The 24,099-nt window shown below is 51.4% G+C and overlaps 1 protein-coding gene across 1 annotated transcript; it reads left to right on the top strand.

Moving 5' to 3' along the window:
• The first annotated feature begins 17,192 nt into the window (after positions 1-17,192).
• On the top strand, positions 17,193-18,754 carry LOC135464468 (uncharacterized protein F54H12.2-like). The gene is made up of 2 exons (XM_064741893.1): positions 17,193-18,362; positions 18,566-18,754. Exons 1-2 carry the CDS (start codon positions 17,193-17,195, stop codon positions 18,752-18,754), a joined length of 1,359 nt encoding a protein of 452 aa, XP_064597963.1.
• Positions 18,755-24,099: the final 5,345 nt, after the last annotated feature.

Below are 24,099 nucleotides of genomic sequence, written 5' to 3' on the forward strand. Positions count from 1 at the left end.
CGGCAGTTTTTAAATGAGACGCCGATCAACAAATCGAACCCGGCATTCGCCCAGATGTACGTGGAGTATTTGATGACAGCCAACAACCTCCCTGTACCTGACGAGCAGCCTACAATCCTACCCAACAACCAAGCCAACCAAACCAACCAGGCCACCCAGAATATGACCGAGTGAGTGTGTTTTTTAACCGCACCACCCTTACCTGCTTTTTTCTTTCTTTTGTTTCTCCCTCTCCCTTCATTCGTTCTCCTTTTTTTTACCTATGTGTGTTTTTTACAGGGAAATGACTAGGGTGGTGCGCGTTATAAACATTGACCAGTGTCGGGACTTTCATATTGGTGATTCAACCGTCATGACGAGACATATCTCACCGTGACAACAAAATAATGGACACCTACAGCATGCATTTATTCATTCATTCGTTGATGTGTTCACTGTTCGAGTTCGAAAAAATAAAAAAAAGTTTTCAGGTTGAAATGTCACCCTGGTCTTTTGTGTTGGTTATGTGTTTATCTGTTTGTTAAGGGATAGTCTATCTATCCATCTATCGTTTTGATTGATGTGGATAGGGTTCGGTCGGTGACGGCATTAGAATGACAACGGTGTCTTCTTTATGTCTTTTCTAGCCTGGCGAAGCTCCGTACAACGCCGCAATGGAAAGACTGGGTAGCTGTCGTCACCGACCTACAAAGCTACATAAGTGTACTTCGCGGTATGTTTGCGGATGGTAGGGTGAACAAGGGACGACTGCAGGTGCTGCGAGCGTACACTGAAGACGTCTGTCAGCATGTCGAGGATTCCCGACCTATTCAAGCGTATTACGTAGAGATTGTTCGTCCCACGTTAATGTACGAAGTGCGACTCCCTCCCAACCACACAGAGGTATATCAACGCTCCGTGTTACATACCTGTACATTGCTGTATATAAAAATAATACCGTTACCTTACTATGGAATCAACCCCCGGTTTTTGTGTTTTCTTTTTTTTTTATATGGACTGGGTCAGTGTGTCAGTGTGTCATGCTAAGGCTGATATCTATCCCGATAGCTCCTATGTATTATGTATGGACGCACCGGCTGGCTGGCTGGCTGGCTGGCAACAATGTATACAATGTATACAAGGCGCAACCGATCAAAACAAAAACCACGTGTCCAAACAAAAACCACGTGTCAAAACAAAGCACAGCTGAGCACATTGTTTGCCTGACTGCGGGCCGGCTGGCGGGTAGGATCGCTCAGCGTGTCTTTGCAACACTGTTCGCCCAGGAAGGCTCACTGCTGCAGACAGAGGGTCGGTGTTATGAACCGTAGGGCCTGTCGGTGGGGTTTTTTTGGGTGATCTGCCTGTCTGGCTACCTGCTGGTTGTGGTAGGGATGGATGGATCCACACCACACCACACACACCATACTATAATCTACTATACTATATATAGGCGGTCTGAGGCAGGTTCACTCATTACTCACAACAGACACCAAGCAGCAAGGACGACGTGCCGGACTATGCCTCCCACCACTCGCCTCACTCGCATCAACCGACGGCGAAAAAAAAAATCAGTCACGCCGGGCCGTGGTTCAAACCCGATCGATACCGCTCTCCATGCTTTGTATTATAACCCGGACAGTCCAGCGGCTTACAGCGGGGTTCAACCCTTGCTCAAGGTAGCTCGACAACGGGGACTCAAAGTGAGTCGAACCCACGTGTCGGCTTGGCTGGCTCAGCAGGACACGTACACACTCCACCGACCTGCACGCCGCCATTACCCGCGTAAGTGGTGGTTGGGGGGTATTGACAGTCAGTGGCAGGCAGACCTGGTCGACATGACAGCGTTCGCCAAAGAGAATGACAACAACCGTTACCTACTGACCTGCATCGATGTCCTCTCCAAGTACACCTGGGTGATGCCACTCCGGGCCAAAACCGGGGCTCGTTTGATCGAGGCGTTTCAACAGATTTTCAAGACGGGTCGCCGACCGTTGTACCTACAAACGGACGAGGGGAAAGAGTTTCTGAACAGACCGTTTCAAGCCTTTTTAAAGGGCAACGGGGTGTTTTTCTTTCACACGTTTAACGAAACCAAAGCCTCCGTGGTAGAACGGTTCAACCGCACTTTGAAAGGTCGCATGTACAAATATTTCACCGCTCACAACACTCGGCGATACCTGGACGCCTTACCGGCGCTGGTCCGCGGTTACAATCAAGCCTACCACCGAAGCATACGACGAGCCCCTATCGACGTCACCCCCCAGAACCAGAAGGAAGTCCGGCAAGTCTTGTACGGTCCACCCACAGCTAAACGTTCGGTCCACCGTTATCGGGCCGGTGATCTCGTGCGTATCAGTAAAGTGAAAGGGAAATTTGAAAAATCATACCTGCCGAATTGGAGCACGGAAATGTTCCGCATCGTCCGCTCCCACCCTCGACAGTGTACACACTGGAGGATTTAAACGGGGAACAATTCCTAGGGAAGTTTTACGAAACCGAACTCCAACCGGTGACAGCCGCGGTGGATAAGTTTTATCAGGTGGAGAAGATCTTAAAAAGGGAACGGCGGCGAGGGAAACTGTACTATTGGGTGAAGTGGGTCGGTTATCCACCCAGCTTTAATTCTTGGGTGCCGGCCACGGACGTGAAACGTATTTAACCCCGAGGATAACGGGGAACAAGACGCGTTTCCGTTGGATTGGGACACCTTTACCGCCACCCCAACCGCCGTCAATTGCCCGTCGGTTTGACAATACCGAGAACGCCCCCTCCACTAGCGCCACTACCCCAAGCTGGGATCGAACTCCCACGTCGCAACCCACCACACCCAGCACAGCCACACTACACCGACGGCACCCACCCTCCTCAAACTCCTCAAATCCATCAAACTCCTCACCCCCTTCACCCACCCCTACTCACCCTATCCCGTCAATACCTAGCACCGTTTCCACACCTGTTTATCCACCCCCTAACACAACACAAGCAACACGGACACTACGGAAAACGCGGACGACACGGATTGCACGGGGTAAAGACAGCACTCACACCAGCGGTCACACCCCCGGTCCCCCTACACCGTCATCCGCTGTCATTCCCCCCACTATCCACCACCCCCACCCGTACGACGACCCAAACCGCCGACGGACCTAGTTCTACCCATGGATACGCGATGGGAGCATCCCTTTACCTGCATTGTCAGCGGACCGACGGGATCTGGGAAGTCCGTGTTTGTGAAACGGTTAGTGGAACACGCTCCAGCTCTCATTCATCCGCCCCCACAACGCATCGTCTGGTGTTACGGGGAGTGGCAGCCATTGTACACCACGTTACCTCACGTTCGGTTTGAAGAAGGTGTGCCCAGCCCGTCCGCTTTCGACCCGGGGGAGCGGACGTTAGTCGTCGTGGATGATTTGATGGCTGAAGCCGACGATCGCGTGACAAAACTCTTCACCAAAGGCAGTCACCACCGCAATATCAGCGTGGTGTACATCGTGCAGAATTTGTTTAACAAAACCAAAGACCATCGGACCATCAGTCTGAACGCACACTACTTGGTGTTGTTCAAAAACCCGCGAGATGTATCTCAAATTACCACGATCGCTAAACAAATGGCTCCAGGGCGGACACAGTACGCGCGCGAGGCCTTTGAAGATGCCATGGCTGAACCTCACGGGTATTTCCTGGTGGATTTCAAGCAAACCACACCCGATCACCTGCGACTTCGCACCCACATTTTCCCCGGGGAGATTCAACACGCCTATCTCCCCAAGTCATAATACCAACTTTGAACCTACAATCTGTCACATCAGTTTGCTTTGGCTGGCTGGCTGGTGGGCTGGCTGACGGACTGGTAAACATTGTATTATTGTGGCGAGCGGTGACTAGGTCAGTGTGTCAGTGTGTCATCATAAAACTTTGAACACACAATCTATCGCCTCAGTTGCTCTCACGACGACTACCCGTGATGAGATCACGCCGTCTCCAACGTTACGGTCCCTTATTAACCCTGCTCGCGCGAGCCACCCCCTATATTCGTCAGGCTGTGCTGCGGGGTAACGATCCAGGATTACTCCGGTGCTTGTGTGAATGTGCTAAGAATGTGTTAAATGGAAACGTTCCACTCTCGCCGGCTCAGAAGGTGAAGTTACAGTGGCCTCGATCCTCCACGACAGGACTGTCTCGGACGAGGAGAAAATACAGCGATATCACCACACCCTTCAACGGTACCGAAGGTTTCAAGATCAATACCAAATCGGGCAGCAGCCGAGTTCGATCCCATCTCGTCCCAAACCCCACGGCCAGTCGTTTTTTGAGCGAGGCGGACAAGGCGATGCTAGACACCTCGACCCAGACCATCCACCTCACCCACCCCACCAACCCTGCCACCCCTGTCCCCTCACACGAGCGCTCATCACCCCAGGATCACTACCGGGCTTGGGTGCGGGAAAAAATGAGCACACCTACCAAGCCGGGGAATCCCCCGATCGCCAGAACCCCAACCAGCCAACAGAAAAAAACCAGGCCCTCCACCACCACCACCTCTAGTACCACACACACCACACCAAAGCGATCCAAGAAGACGCGACGAGGCCAGCGACCCAGTAACAGCTCGCTCGACTACTTCCCCAGCAATACCTTGACGCGTTTCACCACCCAATTACCCCGCCCCATCCATTTGACAGGTGACTGGGAATGTGGGCTGGTCGAAATACAGTATCACCTGACCTGGTTTAACGTGTGGGCAGGTGAAGTGTGGTATACCATAGACTCCCCAAAGGACTCGCACCACGGTACGCATAAGCTCATATTACCAGCCGGCTACTACCCAACACCCGAAGACCTGGCCTGGGGGTTGACCAAATTGTTAAGCGAGACAGAGATCCGCGATCTCAAGGAGCACGCCGGGGACTTAACGCTTGAGTTCGACGATATGCAGCGGAAATACAGCGTGCTGTTTAAGAAACCACTGGGGCTTGGTTTCAGCCCACGTCTAATGCAGCTCATGAATTTACCGTACGGATGGATCATGGGACCGGCGGACCTCATGTATGTCGGTGCCGAGGATTTAAAGATCAGCACACCCACGCTGTACGTGTACATAGACATTATCGAACCGCGTGTGGTGGGAGACACGTTGGCTCCCCTGTTGCGGACGGTCACCACGGAAGGGAAGTATGGGGAGCACGTCTCTAAGACTTTCCAACACGTGGAATACATCCCCGTGCAGTCCAAACATTTCTCGACGGTGGACATTGATATTAGGAACGACACGGGTCAATCCGTCGCATTTGAACGCGGTAAAGTGATAGTGACACTTCACTTTCGACAGCGGCGTGCTTTACCCTTGCAATAATGGCATCACAACAGGCTTACATCGACTATTACACCAAACAAGCCGGCGGAGGTGGGTTACCTGTGTTTCGGGGTGTGGCTGTCCAGCGCGGTCACGGTTTGCTGGGCGGTCTCAGCAAACTGCTGCCACAACCCTTGTTAACGTCACCGGCTGTGAAAGAACTGGGCAAAACGGCGTTACGAACCGGACTGCAAGTCGTGGGGGACGTGCTGAGTGGGGGCGTATCACCACACCAGGCTTTGAAACGACGCGGTTTGGCGACTGGAAAACAGCTGCTGGTCAAAGCTGGGTGAGCCTATAAAACGGAAGACGCCCACTCGTCACCGACACGTGGGATTTAAAAGACGTGCCGTCAAGCCCAGAAGAAGACACATCAAAGCTCGAGCCGCATCGAATGTACTGAATCCACCGGATATTTTCAGCTAAACACACACGCACACACACACAGGCCATGGCTCTTCCCCACCCCGAGTGCTGCCCGTCCGTCAGCAGTGAGTTTGATTTGTGGACCTTACCCCCCGACCGACACCAGAGTTCGAGAAGGTCGCTGGGATGCTTACAGCCCCATCGCCAGCCTGAGTGATGTGGGACCTGTGGAATTTGTCATCACGAACGCCGACGGGGACACTTACTTGGATTTGGCCAACACCATGTTGTACGTGAAGGCAAAAATCCTCAACGGGGACGGGACGGCTGTGGCGGCTGACAAGAAGGTGCCACCGACTAACCTGTGGATACAATCCATGTGGCGGCAGGTCGACGTCTCCCTGAACGATAAACTCATCACGCCGTCCACCAACATGTACCCGTACCGGGCTTACTTGGAGACATTGTTGTCTTACGGTAAAGAGCCCAAAAAGAGCCAGCTGTCCGCTGCCTTGTGGTATGCGGACACCCCAGGAAAGTTTGACACGATGGATGACAGCAACGCCGGGTTTGACGATCGGCTGAACTGCACGGCTGAAAGTCGGTCGGTTGACATGCTGGGTCGCCTGCATTGTGACATGTTCCTACAACACCGACAACTGCTCAACAACGTCACTGTCCGCATCCGTCTCACCCCGGCTAAGGATTCGTTTGCTTTGATGTCCGGTGAGGCCGCTCCCATCTACAAGACCCGCTTGGAGGAGGTATTGATCTTTGTGCGTAAAGTGAAAATCACCAGCGGTGTACAACTGGGGCATTTGAAAGCGTTGGCCAAAGCCCCTGCCAAGTACCCAATCCGCCGCGCACTGACCAAGTATTTTTCTGTCCCCAGAGGTCACACCCTCATCAACGAACAAAACCTATTTCTGGGCAGCTTACCGACACGTTTAGTGGTGGGGTGTGTGAGCAACAAGGCTTTTGACGGGGACTACACTAAAACCCCGTTCCGTTTCCGACACTACTACACAAACTTCGTCGCCTTGTACGTCGGCGGTCGTCAGATTCCAACCAAGCCCCTGACACCCGACTTTGAGTACGAGAATTTCATCCGCACGTACAGTACAACAAAAAGTGACCACTATGAACACCCCGTGTCGTATGGGTACCACACGGCTATTACACGCGTGTGGAATGCATTACGTCAGACAGACAGGCACTGCCTGGCAGGCTTTGCCTGCTTGAACAACACGGCTACGATATGCGTGTGGAGAAAACCACACGGATACCACACGCGTGTGATTATCGTCGTTTTAAATGTCGTTATTACAAATAAAACTGTAATAAAAAATACCTATACGTGGTTTGTTTTGTTTTCTTTTCATGAGCAGTTTTTATTGCGATGTAAATCGTGTATTAAAAGTGGAAAACGTTGTTTTATTACGACACGCTATCTACTGTACGTTGCCGTCGGTCGGTCGGCCGCGCACTTTTCAAATTTCTGCCGAACTTGACACATCCACTGAGAGAACTACACTGTACGTTTACCAAACATACAAGATGTCAGAATCAGGTAAAGTTGTTGTCAGTGTTGCAAAAAGTGACGTACTGTTGTAAAAAGTGACGTAGTGGGTTTTTTTTTCTGTATTTGCTAATACGTTGCAGGACCAGTAAAAGTTTTTGTAAGCTCCGATCTAGTGTGCCGAAACTGCCGGTGTAAAAGTGTAAGCCCAGAGGCTTGCACAGCGTAATGCCTTCAATCAGTATTCAGTTAATTTAGTGACACAGATATATTTAAAATCAAACTAATTCTTTGAATACGAACCAGCAATTGCCTACGAGCGTGTGTATTTACCTTGTGCCATATATGGTACATTTAATCCTGAAAAAAATACTGGAAATAAACCTTCACGGGTACCGCAGCTTCTCGCCGCCATTTACGTTCAAAATGAACTTCATCCGACTCGGTTCTCTTTTTTCAAAGCCGTTCAGATACAAACACAAATTACTCATTATGATAACAACTGCATGTATAATTCTGGACTCGTCACTCCCTCTTCCTTCGAGCAATTGAAAACAACTTACGGGTTTTCTGCACAAGCACATTTAGGCCCCGTCTTCTGTTCACATGATCTTAAATTACGAATACAGCAGGGTGGGCAATCTCGCATAACCTTATGCTGACATCCAACATGTACAAAATAACCTAAACTTTAAAGTAAAATGGTATAAATAAATATCGCAGCGCTGGTCTTCAAGTGGCCTACAGTACCTTTTTGTTTTTTTTTAGCAGTTCACGGTCGAATGTAGGTTAAAAAGGGAGACAATTTTGTCTATTCTTTCAAAATAACCTGCTGAAGCAAACTGGTTGCATAAATTTTATTTATTTATTTATTTATATCACTGGTGTTTTACCCCATACTCAAGAATATTGTATGCATAAAAGCAAGTTTGCCTATTGAGACAAGTTTCTATAAGCGTTGCCTTAGGAATAAAACCGCCAGTACATTTCTATATATTCATAAAAATTTTGCATAATATTACGATTTCAACTGCCTATTTATTGATTATTGATACATGTATATGTACTATAAAACCCCGTTCTCACTGCTGTCACATCACAGGTTATATAAAAGTAAAGTAAAATGTTCTGAACTGGCAGTATACAACACAAAATTATTTCCAATGCAACGAGGAAATCATCATCATAAAAAAAAAACTTTTTTCATGTTTTTTTTTTTCACAGTAGCGCCATGCTTCGCCCGCCAGTTTTTGAAGCAGCTGGCAGTAGAGGAGAAGGAAAATGGTATGTTCATTATCGGCCTACTAAAATAGCATTCAGCATTTATTTCAACCGTAGTTTTTTTTTTTTTTTTTGCCATGCTCAATAATGTGATTATATAATTTGTATTATTGATGGTCTTAATATTTTTACAGCCATTTTAAAATTAATTTTCAATAGACTGCCATACATCTTAATAATTTTTTCTAAATCTATTTTCTCTATTTCAGAATACCTTATTCTATTCGACGAGGACGGCAAGACAACTAGAATGTCAAAACCAAAGTTTTCTGTGCCGTCCTCGGAGATCAAAATCTCCTCTGTCTGCCACCTGCTTCTTGGCGGGCGAAAATATCTGGTGGAGATCCTGGCAATTGGAGGTAAATATATCATTCTTATACATAAGTAAAATGTCATTCTCTTTATGTCAGATTATTACAATAAATTATTATTCTCCATATTTTATAAAAATAATAACCTGGGCCAAATCTTCTCTTTTCAATGTGTAGCACCAGAAGAACTGGACATTATAGATCAGGCCTGGCCCCAAACCCACAGGGGCCAGGCCAGTAGTTAGGAATGTGACTTACGTTCGGTATTGGGGAGGAGGTTTTGGGGAGGAGGTATGGGGAGGAGGTGATGTGGTGGTGACGTCACACCTGCCAGCCCGAAGGGCTGGTAGGTGTGACGTCATCCCTCAGTTGTGGGTTTTTCCCACACCGCGGGGCATATGTGTGTATAGACGAGTGTGATATAGTATAACCGTATAACAGTATAGGGAAAAAAGAGAGAAAAAAAAGAGGCAAAACGTCGGCTTGTAAAGTCGAGTGGGACAGCTCGAAAAGAGCTCCCGGGCGCCAAAACGAGCCAATGGGTGAGCCGGATTTGCCCCAAACTACCCAATGGGGGACCCGCAAAACGAACCAATCAGCGTGCGAGAAGAGGTTACGTAAGAAAAAAAACGAACCAATCAGCGTGTGGTGAATTTCCGCGTGGATAGGTAGTATAACCGTATAACAGTATAGGGAAAAAAGAGAGAAAAAAAGAGGCAAAACGTCGGCTTGTAAAGTCGAGTGAAACAGCTCGAAAAGAGCTCCCTGGCGCCAAAACGGACCAATGGGTGAGCCGGATTTGCCCCAAAACGGCCCAATGGGAGGCCCGCAAAACGGACCAATCAGCGTGCGAGAAGAGGTTACGTAAGAAAAAACGAACCAATCAGCGCGTGGTGAATTTCCGCGTGGATAGGATAAAAGCCGGTGAAGACAGCGACCGGCAGCCTCAGACGCACCTGACGCTCTACCGGCCTGACTGCCTGCCGACCTGCTTGCTGACGACCCGACCTACTGACCTGCCGAGAGACGAGAAGAGAAGAGAAGAGACTGCTACACGACCTACCTACCTGCCTGTACCTACCTACCTACCTGCCTACCTACCTACCTACCTGGCGAGATGAAACGCTCCACCACCGTGAACCCCCTGCATGCTGCCATCAGGATGAAACGCTCAGCGTCTGTACCTGCCCGGCTATCCACCATAGCCGAACAACAACAACCTCCCGAGAAGAAGAGGAAGGTATGCCTGCCCTTACCCAGCGAGGTTCTCGCCAAATTACAGCTGGCCTCCTGGTTGTGGGTGGGGGTGTGTAGAGACGAGACGATTGAGATTTGCCAATCACCGACAGACCCGAACGCTCCACCCAAACGCGTCAGGCTTGACGGGGTGGGGTGGACTCGGCTCAAGACCCTGGCTGCTGATCTACCTGAGGTCGGTTTACCTGTGCGGGAGCCACTCTCCAACGGGTACTTTCTGTCCACGCTGAGGAACTCGGAGGGTGCCCTGTACGTTCATGTGAAGAAATGGCGACCCTACCAGCCGAACGGTCGACTCTACCCGACGAGTGAGGGTATCACGCTCAAGTACTGGACTTACTGGCAAAAACTAGTCCAGGCCATCCCCGACATCGACGCCTTGGTGCTGATGGTGATCGAGGCTGGCGATAACGACGACATCCAAGAGCCCCAAGACCCCCAAGAGCCCCAAGAGCCGGGGATGGAGATGATGGAAACAGAGGAGGGGAAGACTGAAGAGACTGGAGAGACTGGAGAAACTGGAGGGACTGGAGGTGAGGTGAATGCTGCTATGAGTGCTGCTTTAACCGCTGCTGTGACGGCTGCTGTGACGACTGCTGATGAGGAGACTGCTACTGCAACCCCCACCATCCCCGACATCCCAGTGGAAAAGGTGGAAAAGGTGGAAAAGGCGGACCCGTTAAACCCCGAGCTTGAGACGGCGCTAACAGCCTTGCTGTGGCAAGCTTACGATGTAGCTCTCCAACCCCACCTCCGCAAGTTACAGCGCGATGTGTACGGTCGACAATCCACCAACACCGCGAGTGATCCATCTCCTCCCCGGCCCCCCTTGCTGGAGAACCGAGAGCTGGCCCTGAGTATCGTGGACGAGGCCCGTATGCGTTACCTGAAAGAGGGACCTGTGTTGGTCAAGTTCATGCGCCAGGCCCGTAAGGCAGCCTCCCTCCCGTGGGCTGTGGAGAAGAGTGTGAAAGACCAACTGCGGCAGTTTTTAAATGAGACGCCGATCAACAAATCGAACCCAGCATTCGCCCAGATGTACGTGGGGTATTTGATGACAGCCAACAACCTCTCTGCACCTGACGAGCAGCCTACAATCCGGCCTAACAACCAAACCAACCAGCCTACCCAGGCTACCCAGACCACCCAGGCTACGATGACCGAGTGAGTGTGTTTTTGTTTTAACTGCACCACCCTTACCCAGCTTTTTTTTTGTTTGTTTTTTTTTTTCCCTTCATACATTCTCGTTTTGTTTTTTACCTATGTGTGTTTTTTACAGGGAGATGACTAGGGTGGTGCACGTTATAAACATTGACCAGTGTCAGGACTTTCATATTGGCGATACAATCGTCATCACGAGACATTTCTCACCGTGACACCAAAATAATGGACACTTACAGCATGTATTTATTCGTTCATTCGTTTGTTCACTGTTCGAGTTCGAAAAAATAAATAAAAAAAGTTTTCAGGTTGACGACCCTGGTCTTTGGTGTTGGTTATTGTCTTTACCTGTTGGTGAAGGGATAGTCTATCTATCTATCTATCTATCTATCGTTTTGATTGATGTGGCTAGGGTTCGGTCGGTGATGGCATTAGAATGACGACGGTGTCTTCTCTATGTCTTTTCTAGCCTGGCGAAGCTCCGTACAACACCGCAATGGAAAGACTGGGTAGCTGTCGTCACCGACCTGCAAAGCTACACAAGTGTACTTCATAGTATGTTTGCGGATGGTAGGGTGAACGGGGGACGACTGCAGGTGCTGCAAGCGTACACTGAAGACGTCTGTCAGCATGTCGAGGATTCCCGACCTATTCAAGCGTATTACGTAGAGATTGCTCGGCCCACGTTAACAGAGGTCTATCAACGCTCCGTGTTACATACCTGTACATTGCTGTAAAGAATACTAATAATACTGTTCCCTTACTATGGAATCCATCCCCGGTGTTTTTGTGTTTTCTTTTTTATATGGACTGGGTCAGTGTGTCAGTGTGTCAGGCTAGGGCCACTCTATACTATATATAGGCGGTGTGAGGTGGGTTCACTCATTACACACAACAGACACCAAGCAGCAAGGACGACGTGGCGGACTATGCCTCGCACGAAAAAAAAAATCAATCACGCCGGATCGTGGTTCAAACCCGATCGATACCGCTCTCCATGCTTTGTATTACAACCCGGACAGTCCAGCGGCTTACAGCGGGGTTCAACCCCTGCTCAAGGCAGCTCGACAACAGGGACTCAAAGTGAGTCGAACCCACGTGTCGGCTTGGCTGGCTCAGCAGGACACGTACACACTCCACCGACTTGCACGCCGCCATTACCCGCGTAACCGAGTGGTGGTTGGGGGTATGGACAGTCAGTGGCAGGCGGACCTGGTCGACATGACAGCGTTCGCCAAAGAGAATGACAACAACCGTTACCTACTGACCTGCATCGATGTGCTCTCCAAGTATGCCTGGGTGATCCCACTCCGGGTCAAAACCGGGGCTCGTTTGATCGAGGCATTTCAACAGATTTTCAAGACGGGTCGCCGACCGTTGTACCTGCAAACGGACGAGGGGAAAGAGTTTCTGAACAGACCGTTTCAAGCCTTTTTAAAGGACAAAGGGGTGTTTTTCTTTCACACGTTTAACGAAACCAAAGCCTCCGTGGTAGAACGGTTCAACCGCACTTTGAAAGGTCGCATGTACAAATATTTCACCGCTCACAACACTCGGCGCTACCTGGACGCCTTACCGGCCCTAGTTCGCGGTTACAATCAAGCCTACCACCGAAGCATACGACGAGCCCCTATCGACGTCACTCCCCAGAACCAGAAGGAAGTCCGGCAAGTCTTGTACGGTCCATCCACACACAAACGCTCGATCCACCGGTATCGGGCCGGTGATCTCGTGCGTATCAGTAAAGTGAAAGGGAAATTTGAAAAATCATACCTGCCAAATTGGAGCACGGAAATGTTCCGCATCGTCCGCTCCCACCCTCGACAGCCTGCTGTGTACACACTGGAGGATTTGAACGGGGATCAATTGCTAGGGACGTTTTACGAAACCGAACTCCAACCGGTGACAGCCGCGGTGGATAAGTTTTATCAGGTGGAGAAGATCTTAAAAAGGGAGCGGCGGCGCGGGAAACTGTACTATTGGGTGAAGTGGGTCGGTTATCCACCCAGCTTTAATTCTTGGGTCCCGGCCACGGACGTGAAACGTATTTAAACCCGAGGCTAACGGGGTCGCTATCACTTCCGAGTGACCTGCCTTAAGGGATGGATCGGTGTATACAAGGCTTGCGCGAGAATAAAGGGACCGTAGCAGCCGTACTGGGCGTTCTCTTGTACATCGGTGCTTTAGTGGGTGGATTGGCTGCGGAACTCAGCCTACAACTGCTCCAAGACCAGTCAACCCTGCAATATCTACGAGGACAATTAAACAAGACGCGTTTCCGCTGGATTGGGACACCTGTATCGCCACCCCATCCACCGTCAATCGCCCGTCGGTTTGACAATACCGAGAACGCCGTCACTGCCACTAGCGCCATTACCCCGAGCTGGGATCGAACTCCCACGTCACAACCCGCCACACCCACCACAACCACACTACACCGACGGCACCCACTCTCCTCAAACTCCTCAAACTCCTCAAACTCCTCAAACACTTCACCCACCCCTACTCACCCCAGCACACCAATACCTAGCATCGTTTCCACACCTGTCTATCTACCCCCTAACACAACACAGGTAACACAGGTAACACGGGTAACACAGCCAACACAGGCAACACAGACAACGCAGGCAACGCAGGCACCATCACCTCCCGTCACTCCCCCCACTATCCACCACCCCCACCCGTACGACGATCCAAACCGCCGACGGAGCTAGTTCTACCCATGGACACGCGATGGGAGCATCCCTTTACCTGCATTGTCAGCGGCCCGACGGGATCTGGGAAGTCTGTGTTTGTGAAACGGTTAGTGGAACACGCTCCAGCTCTCATTCACCCACCCCCACAACGCATCGTCTGGTGTTACGGGGAGTGGCAGCCATTGTACACCACGTTACCTCACGTTCAGTTTGAAGAAGGTGTGCCCACCCCGTCCAGTTTCGACCCGGGGGAGCGGACGTTAGTCGTCGTGGATGATTTGATGGCTGAAGCCGACGATCGCGTGACAAAACTCTTCACCAAAGGCAGTCACCACCGCAATATCAGCGTGGTGTACATCGTGCAGAATTTGTTTAACAAAACCAAAGACCATCGGACCATCAGTCTGAACGCACACTACTTGGTGCTGTTCAAAAACCCGCGAGATGTATCCCAAATTACCACGATCGCTAAACAAATGGCTCCAGGGCGGACACAGTACGTGCGCGAGGCCTTTGAAGATGCGACGGCTGAACCTCACGGGTATTTGCTGGTGGATTTCAAGCAAACCACACCCGATCACCTGCGACTTCGCACCCACATTTTCCCCGGGGAGATTCAACACGCCTATCTCCCCAAGTCATAACACCAACTTTGAACCTACAATCTATCACATCAGTTTGTTTTGGCTGGCTGGCTGGCTGGCTGGTGGGTAGGCTGGTGGGTGGCCTGGCTGACGTGTCAGCTGACGGACTGGTAAAACAGTGTATTATTGCGGCGAGCGGTGACTAGGTCAGTGTGTCAGTGTGTCATCATAAAACTTTGAACACACAGTCTATCACCTCAGTTGCTCTCACGACGACGACCCGTGATGAGGTCACACCGTCTCCAACGTTACGGTCCCTTATTAACCCTGCTCGCGCGAGCCACCCCCTCTATTCGTCAGGCTGTGCTGCGGGGTAACGATCCAGGATTACTCCGGTGCTTATGTGAATGTGCTAAGAATGTGTTAAATGGAAACGTCCCACTCTCGCCGGCTCAGAAGGTGAAGTTACAGCGACACAAGACGGGTCTTCGCACTTTGGTGAAGAAAAGTGTTCCCCTGCATAAGAAAGGACGGATTGTTCAACGTGGTGGATTCCTGCCACTGCTACTCGCTCCCCTCCTCGCCAAAGCCATTGTACCAGCCGTTCTCGGGGGTGTTGTCGGCGGTGTCGTTAAGGGTGTCACTAGTAAGGCTATAGCTGGTGGCAGGTAATGCAGCACGCCAAGAAAATGGCCTTGGTCGAGCCACGGCTCTTAGAGACGCTCACACGACCTTCACCTCCAGCCCACCCACCTCCAACCCATCCCAGCTCCCCATACCCCGTCCCCAGTACGGTGAAAGCCCTCAACACGCTCGATCAAGAGATGGCCTCGATCCTCCACGATAGGACTCTCTCGGACGAGGAGAAAATACAGCGATATCACCACACCCTTCAACGGTACCGAACGTTTCAAGATCAATACCAAATCGGGCAGCGACCGAGTTCGATCCCACCTCAGGCCAAACCCACAGCCAGTCGATTTTTGAGCGAGGCGGACAAGGCGATGTTAGACACCCCAACCCAAACCCTCCAGCCTACCACCCCTACCATCCCTACCACCCCTGTCCCCTCACACGAGCGCTCAATACCCCGGGATCACTACCGGGCTTGGGTGCGGGAAAAAATGAGCACACCCGCCGAGCTGGGGAATCCCCCGACCGAGCTGGGGAATCCCCCGATCGCCAGAACCCCGACCAGCCAACATAAAAAAAAAACCAGGCCCTCCACTACCACCTCTAGTTCCACACACACCACACCAAAGCGACCCAAGAAGACGCGACGAGGCCAGCGACCCGAACTCCGACCCGCTTCATCTATCATACGCCCGCTCAGGTGGAGTCCCTATTAATTAAATACAGGCGCCAGAGGACGAAACGATCAGTCCACCTGAGGGAGATCATCTCACCCACACCATGTTTTACGTGACGCTACCCAGTAACAGCTCGCTGGACTACTTCCCCAACAATACCTTGACGCGTTTCACCACCCAATTACCCCGCCCCATCCATTTGACAGGTGACTGGGAATGTGGGCTGGTCGAAATACAGTATCCCCGGACCTGGTTTAACGTGCGGTCAGGTGAAGTGTGGTATACCATAGACTCCCCAAAAGACTCGCACCACGGTACGCATAAGCTCATATTACCAGCCGGCTACTACCCGACACCCAAAGACCTGGCCTGGGGGTTGACCAAATTGTTAAGCGAGACAGAGATCCGCGATCTCCGGGAGCACGCCGGGGACTTAACGTTTGAGTTCGATGATATGCAGCGGAAATACAGCGTGCGGTTTGAGAAACCACTGGGGCTTGGTTTCAGCCCACGGCTAATGCAACTCATGAATTTACCTTACGGATGGCTCATGGGACCGGCGGACCTCATGTATGTCGGTGCCGAGGATTTAACGATCAGCACCCCCACGCTGTACGTGTACACAGACATTATCGAACCGCGTGTGGTGGGGGATACGTTGGCCCCGCTGTTGCGGACGGTTACCACGGAAGGGCAGTATGGGGAGCACGTCTCCAAGACTTTCCAACACGTGGAATACATCCCCGTGCAGTCCAAACATTTCTCGACGGTGGACATTGATATTAGGGACGACACGGGTCGATCCGTCGCATTTGAACGCGGTAAAGTGGTGGTGACACTTCACTTTCGACAGCGGCGTGCTTTACCCTTGCAATAATGGCATCACAGCAGGCTTACATCGACTATTACACCAAACAAGCCGGCGGAGGTGGGTTACCTGTGTTTCGGGGTGTGGCTGTCCAGCGCGGTCACGGTTTGCTGGGCGGTCTCAGCAAACTCCTCCCACAGCCCTTGTTAACCTCGCCGGCTGTGAAAGCACTGGGCAAAACGGCGTTACGAACCGGACTGCAAGTCGTGGGGGACGTGCTGAGTGGGGGCGTGTCACCACAACAGGCTTTGAAACGACGCGGTTTGGCGACTGGAAAACAGCTGCTGGTCAAAGCTAGTCGCTACGCCCGACAGCGGTTACTGGGTGAGCCTATAAAACGGAAGACACCGCGCGTCACGCCCACTCGTCACCGACACGTGGGACTTAAAAGACGTGCCGTCAAGCCCAGAAGAAGACACATCAAAGCTCGAGCCACATCGAATGCCCTGAGTCCACCGGATATTTTCAGCTAAACACACACGCGCACACGCACATACACAAGCCATGGCTCTTCCCCACCCCGAATGCTGCCCGTCCGTCAGCAGTGAGTTTGATTTGTGGACCTTACCCCCGACCGACACCAGCGTTCGAGAAGGCCGCTGGGATGCTTACAGCCCCATCGCCAGCCTGAGTGATGTGGGACCTGTAGAATTTGTCATCACCAACGCTGACGCAGACACTTACTTGGACTTGGCCAACACCATGCTGTACGTGAAGGCAAAAATCCTCAACGGGGACGGGACGGCTGTGGCGGCTGACAAGAAGGTGGCTCCGACTAACCTGTGGATACAATCCATGTGGCGACAGGTCGACGTCTCCCTGAACGATAAACTCATCACGCCGTCCACCAACATGTACCCATACCGGGCTTACTTGGAGACATTGTTGTCTTACGGTAAAGAGGCTAAAAAGAGCCAGCTGTCTGCTGCCTTGTGGTATGCAGACACCCCAGGAAAGTTTGACACGATGAGTGACACCAACGATGGATTTGCCGATCGGCTGGAGTGCACGGCTGAAAGTCGGTCGGTTGACATGCTGGGTCGCCTGCATTGTGACATGTTCCTGCAACACCTACACCTGCTCAACAACGTCACGGTCCGCATCCGTCTCACCCCGGCTAAGGATTCGTTTGCTTTGATGTCCGATGAAGCCGCTCCCGGCTACAAGACTCGCTTGGAGGAGGTCTTGATCTTTGTGCGCAAAGTGAAAATCACCAGCGGTGTGCAACTGGGGCATTTGAAAGCCTTGGCCAAAGCTCCTGCCAAGTACCCAATCCGCCGCGTGCTGACCAAGTATTTCTCTGTCCCCAGAGGCCACACCCTCATCAATGAACAAAACCTATTTCTGGGCAGCTTACCGACACGTTTAGTGGTGGGGTGTGTGAGCAACAAGGCTTTTGACGGGGACTACACTAAAAACCCGTTTCGTTTCCGACACTACTACACAAACTTCGTCGCCTTGTACGTCGGCGGTCGTCAGATTCCAACCAAGCCCCTGACACCCGACTTTGAGAACGAGAATTTCATCCGCACGTACATGAACCTCTTTACCCACACGGGGAAAGCGTTCCACGACGAGGGAAACAATATCAAGCGCACCACATTCGCCGAAGGCCACACGCTGTTTTGTTTCGACTTGACCCCTAGCCTCCACGATGACCACCAACTGAACCTGGTACAAAAAGGGGATTTGCGCCTGGAGATGCGGTTTGCCAAACCACTGCCGGAAACCATTAACGTGGTGTGCTACGCTGAATTCAGCAATATCATAGAAATAGACCAAAGCCGAAACGTGCTCTGTGACTTCGCCAGTTGAACAGCCCAAAACAACAAACAACAACATGGACACGGTACAATTGCGACGTGTGCTACAAACAGACGTGTTTACCCGGGCTGTGGTGGGGGCAGGAGGTGGGGTCTACCCTCGGGATCATCTCCCCTCACTTCCCCCACCCCCCTCACGACCCTCACGCCCCACCCCTAGGATCCCCTGGACCCCCTGGGCGTGCATCATTAACACAGACACGTGTCTTCGCCCAGGACGACATTGGGTCGCCGTCTTCATAGACCAGTGGTCCAATCCACCCCATCTCCGGGGTGAATACTTTGATTCCTACGGACTCCCACCCCTCTACCCCGATATCACCGCTTGGCTTAACCGGGGAACACATCACTGGACGTGGAACGATCGGCGGCTGCAGAGTCTGGACACGACCGTGTGCGGTCAATATTGTGTGTACTACTTAACCCAGCGAGCTCGAGGCCGTCCCATGGATGCTATTGTACACACGTTGGACACAGCGTGCACGACCTATGATAATGACTTACGGGTGTTCGATTGGGTGGATCGTCAGTTTGGGATCCATCCCTCGTTTTTTTTCCACACCCATGGACTGTAAAACATTCATCAAATAACATTCTTGCTTCCCAGTTCGACGTGTTATGCATTCCACGTTCTTGTTTTTCCTGTTCGACCTGTTACCCCATACAGTATGGAATAAAATTAAAAAAAGAGACTATGAGACTCACATACCGTGGTGGTTTGACTTTTTTCTTTATTATGATGAGGACTACCACAACAGCATGCAGGCCAGCTATAGCACACTGACACACTGACCCACTCACCGCCTGTTACATCGTCATACATTGTTGCGTCATACATTGTTACCAGGCCGTCTGCCGTATACCGGCAAGGCACCGCTCGGCAACAATGTATGACGATGTAGCAGGCACGGCAAGTCGGGTCAGTGTGTCAGGCTATTACGGCTGCCGGCCCGCCGCCCCCCGCTAGGCGTTTTTAACTTTTTCACGTACGTACCACTGCGAATGATAAAACACATGAAAAAAATTGTACAATTAAAAAAAAAAAAAAAAAAAAATAGGAAGACTGTGTCTGGTGTGGGGCTTCTTTTTTTCTTTCTTTTTTTAGTGCTTAGATTGAGAAAGTACTCTTTCGGGAAGAGTTGGTTGGCCCTGAAAAGGGCCGTGGGAAGTATCACAAGACCACAAGAGCACAGGAGCCGGGTGTGTAGAGTATCCATAGCACCGTTCTACAGATCTAAATAGGTGGTGCTCACCCCGTCGGGGAGCACTTTTCGCTTTCCGTAAAAGTATGTGAATGCGTCTTTGTGTTGGGTATACGAGTACATCGTATTGCCCCGCATCCGCATCCCCCGATTCACACCACTCGCGCTTTGGTGATTGCGCAACACAGAGAGGTACACGGCCTTGTCCACACCTCGTGCGCTCACACCTTTGCAGGAGAGTTTGTCTTTGGTGTTGGATGCCCCGCCGTAACAATAATAAGTCTTGGAACACAAACTGACGATGGCATCACCGGTCCACTCGACTTTGAAAAGCCCCGGTGTGCGCTTATCGTGGTCGTAATGGTCGCGACGGGGTAACCACGCATCCCGCTCGGTCTCGTACACAACTCGCAGCTCGGGTTTGACGAGGGATTCCCAGTCTGGGTCAGACCAAGCCATGTACGCAGAGTCTGTGTCCATCTCACAGTACTGCCAATCCGCCTTGTCGAAAAAACGAGCCATGAAATCGTAATAAAATTCCAGCATGCGGAGTTTGGCATACTGGTAGACCATGCACCCTATTTGCAAGGGGAGATTGTAGCGAATGGTCTTCTTGCTACTCGTCACTTCAAAGGTGGTCTCGTCGATGGGGTCGACGGTTCGACACCGAACACTCGCCAGTAATTTTCGTGTTTTTGCCAGATCACAGATTTTGACATCCACGTGTCGGTCTTGATTGGTGACGGTTTTTCCATAACCTGAATTCCCCAACAGCTTCATCGTCTCTCCGATCAGGGCTTTGGTGGGGTCGACATCTCCCGCCCGTCGGGCCTGGGTGACGGCGTCTGCGAAGGCTTCGAACGCTCGCTCCGGTGTGTATTCCATCGCTTGGTAGACGTGCGTGACGACCAATCCCCGACCGAGATACCACTGGAGCAGAGGTGTGGCTAGCAGAATTTGCTTCCCAAACATGCTCCCGATCAGCATACGCCTGGGTGTGGGCATGATGTCATTCACAGCCGCGAACTCTGCCATGGTGGGGCCTATATCAGCCCGACTCACCTCGGTGTTTTTAAAGATGGGTGGGCATTCGGCAAAGTCCGCTTTGAGGTGGTCCGGCACGTGGATGTCACATTCCACAAATCCAAACAACTGGCCTTGAATGACAGCCTCCATGAGCTGGGCTTGTGTCTTGGGTTGTCGCTGTGACGGGGGTAAACCGTACTGTTGTAGGAAGTCCCGTAAGGCTGGGTTTGTCGCGCGTTGACGGTGGAACTCACACTCCCATATCGTCACCAATGGATACCCCTGGGAGCGAATGTATGCGTCGTTCGCATCCACCTCCCGCCGTAAGTCCTGGGGGCTTAATCCCCGCCGCTCGTTGTAGCACACCTTCCCCGGGCGAGGGTGATTCAGGTGACAGCCGTGGTAGTGGAAATAACACCCGTGGAATTGAAACACAGTAGGCTGTCCGTCGATATAGGCGAACCCGTCTACGGGGAGTTGTCGATCACCGATCCGCTTCTCGGTGTGATTGAGTCGGTGACGGATCGATAGCCCCAGCTGCTGTGACTTCCAGTCCAGCCATTTTTCAGCCAGACGGGTGGCGGTGCCGGAGGGAACGAACTTCTCTTCCCCGTCCCGACGACGCCAACGGACGCAGTGACCTGCCGGCATAGGTGAGGCCAGGCAGTACAGGTACAGCGCGTTGGCATCGAATCCCACGATGCGCTGACACAGCTTTCCGCCCCGTATACGGGTCACGCCTCGTTCGTGGTAGCGGTGGAAAATGATGCTCGGCCCACCCACGATGTTTTTCTTGAGGCACTCGTGCATGTCTTTGTCTTTCTCACCGACGAGGGTGAACACAGAGCGTAAATCATGGAATAAGTAGCGGAGGGTAAGCCCTGGTATGCTGATGCAGTCTTTGAAGACATCCACATGCATGGTTCGGTAGAACACCGACATCTTCTCCGCAGCCTCCATGAAGGGAATGACGTCTAGGTTATTATACCACCGCAGCAAGTCTTTGACGGTCCGCATGCCGTGCTCTCGCCACACCGTCTGTAAGGTCTTGTACTCCGCGTCCGTGCACGGCTGGTGGGTGAGATCGTTGTCGAAAGCATGCTGCGGTGGCAGTGTGGTTTCCTCCAGCCGGGCCAGGGAGTCTATGTAGCTGTAACAAAATTTCCCTTTGGTCACGTGACAGTCGTAAGCTTTCACCCACTTGTCGTAACTGTAATTCGGGGCCAGGTAATTCCGAATGTCCAGAAATTTCAGCTGCGGTGTGGCGAGGGCCATGTGATTATTGTTCCGCTTAATCACATACTCCAAATCACCGCTCTGGACCAGGTGGGGGTAAAGCTGTTGTTTGATTAAGTTCAGGTCATAGTTACCCGAGTTAAAGCCGAGGACGGGAAGTTGGTCCATATAGGTCGCGAATCTGTCCCGCACTCGGCGCGTGTAAGACGGTTTCTTCTCGTCGGGATCGATCCGCTCGTCTAAGGCGTCCAGGATGTAAGCATAACGCTCGTGGAGATAGGCGCTACTGATCTCGCTGATGGTGTTGAGGTAAGCCATCATGTCCTCGACGAGTGCCTGGGGATCGCCGGTGGAGATGAAACACACGGGCTGCTCGTAATCCGGTACATTAGAGTTGACGCTGACACTCATGGGGATGTGTTGAGCCGTCCATTCCGTCGAGGCAGTCGCCGCATCGTCCACCGGGTTCACCGGAGCCAAGTACGCCTCAAAGTCGTAACACGCTCGGTATGGGAAGATGTCGTCGTCACCGTCCTGGAGTTCGATCCCCATGTCCGCCAACGTTTCGAAAATAGTGGGCTGATTGCGGAAGACACCCCCCGGGTACTTTCGTCGAATGGCGTCGGTGCACGTTTGACTGTGCCGTCGTAACTCCCACAGTTTCGGGAAACTCTTCTGGCACACCTGGCAGGTGAAAGATCGAGCATAACGTCCCATGTCTTTGATATAGCTGAAATGCCGCTGGTACAGGTTTAACCGCAGGGTAGGTGTGGAATAGCGCTCGGCACTGCGGTGAATGAGTTGTGCTGAGTACGACCTGTCCATGGGGATGAGCTGGTAGACTTGAATGTTCACTTGAAACAGGCTTTCCACCGTGTCCAGTGCACTGAGGGGTACTCCGCGGAAATACCTCGGCTCCATCTCCATTTCCTCCAGATACCTGCGGTAATACACTTTAGCCTGGCGTTCGCAGTTATTGGGGTTGGCCTGGTCTAGATGGACGGCCAGACACCGAAACAAACACAAATAGTCCCTGTACGGACCGTTATCGCCACCCACCAACGTGTGTAGCCCCTTGTTTCCTTTCAGGTAAGAGGGTAACGTCACCCCACCTTTACCGATAGGCTGATGCGGGAGTTTGTGGACGAAAAACAACACGTTGGTGATGAGGTCGACGGTCCATTTCGTATTGGGGCGTTGTTTTTGGGCCCAGGTAAGCGGATCTTGGGTGAGGAGATGCTGGGTGTGGAATCCTCGCAGGTCAGCCCGACTCGCCACGCGGTACGGTGCGTCGAGTACTCGGGTGTTGTTGGTGCTCGGGTAATAATACCGCACCTGACCCGTCTCTTTGTGGCGGAGGATATATCCAAAACTGTAATTGATAGTGAAAGCAGTCGGCTGGTCTTCGTAAATCTCGTCTACATAGGCTGGGATAGCACCGAGATCACTCAGTCGGTAATTATAACAGTCTTGAATTGGCTTGTGGCGATGGAAATACGTCCTGATAGATTGCCAATGTCGCTGGTACAACTCCCGCACGTCACTGTCACCGCTCGGTAAGACAGCCTCGTGAGGCTGTACTGGGTCGGGCTCGAACTGGCTCGTTGGACTTTTTTTCTTTTGTTTTTTCTTTTCTTCTTCTTTCAGCGAGGGAGCCCCCGCTAAACTCACTCGAGCTTGACTCGTGCTGGGTTTGTTGTCGTCGGTGGTGGTGGTGGTGGTAGATGAAACAGGTCTCTGTAACATAGAAGGGTGTAGACGTTATAACCAAACCCTAGACATACTCTATATACATACTATTGTACATATGTGCATATGTACATATGTTCCGCTGAAAAAATTTTTAGAATACATATAATACATAGGAGCCATTCCGATAGATATCAACCCTGGCATGACACACTGACACACTGACCCATACTATTGGCGGTTGTCTCAAGGATGGTAAATGAGTACTCGATTTAAATAACAACAAACCATAATTAATTTCCATGGGATATCGTAAATTAAGTGAAATAAAGTCATACAATGTGTTTACATGAATTGTGACATGAGTTTGCTTTACACAAATACGAACTAAATGAAATAAATCTATATATATAGATATATATACTGATACAATTG

Source organism: Liolophura sinensis, chromosome 4 (assembly GCF_032854445.1).
Source record: "Liolophura sinensis isolate JHLJ2023 chromosome 4, CUHK_Ljap_v2, whole genome shotgun sequence".
Lineage (NCBI taxonomy): Eukaryota > Metazoa > Mollusca > Polyplacophora > Chitonida > Chitonidae > Liolophura > Liolophura sinensis.

Bases quoted from the DNA above. Each gene is read 5' to 3' on its own strand.
- LOC135464468 (XM_064741893.1), top strand. From the start codon at position 17,193: ATGGCTCTTCCCCACCCCGAATGCTGCCCGTCCGTCAGCAGTGAGTTT. The intron at 18,363-18,565 runs GTACAAAAAGGG...TGCTACAAACAG, and splicing joins ATGACCACCAACTGAACCTG to ACGTGTTTACCCGGGCTGTG.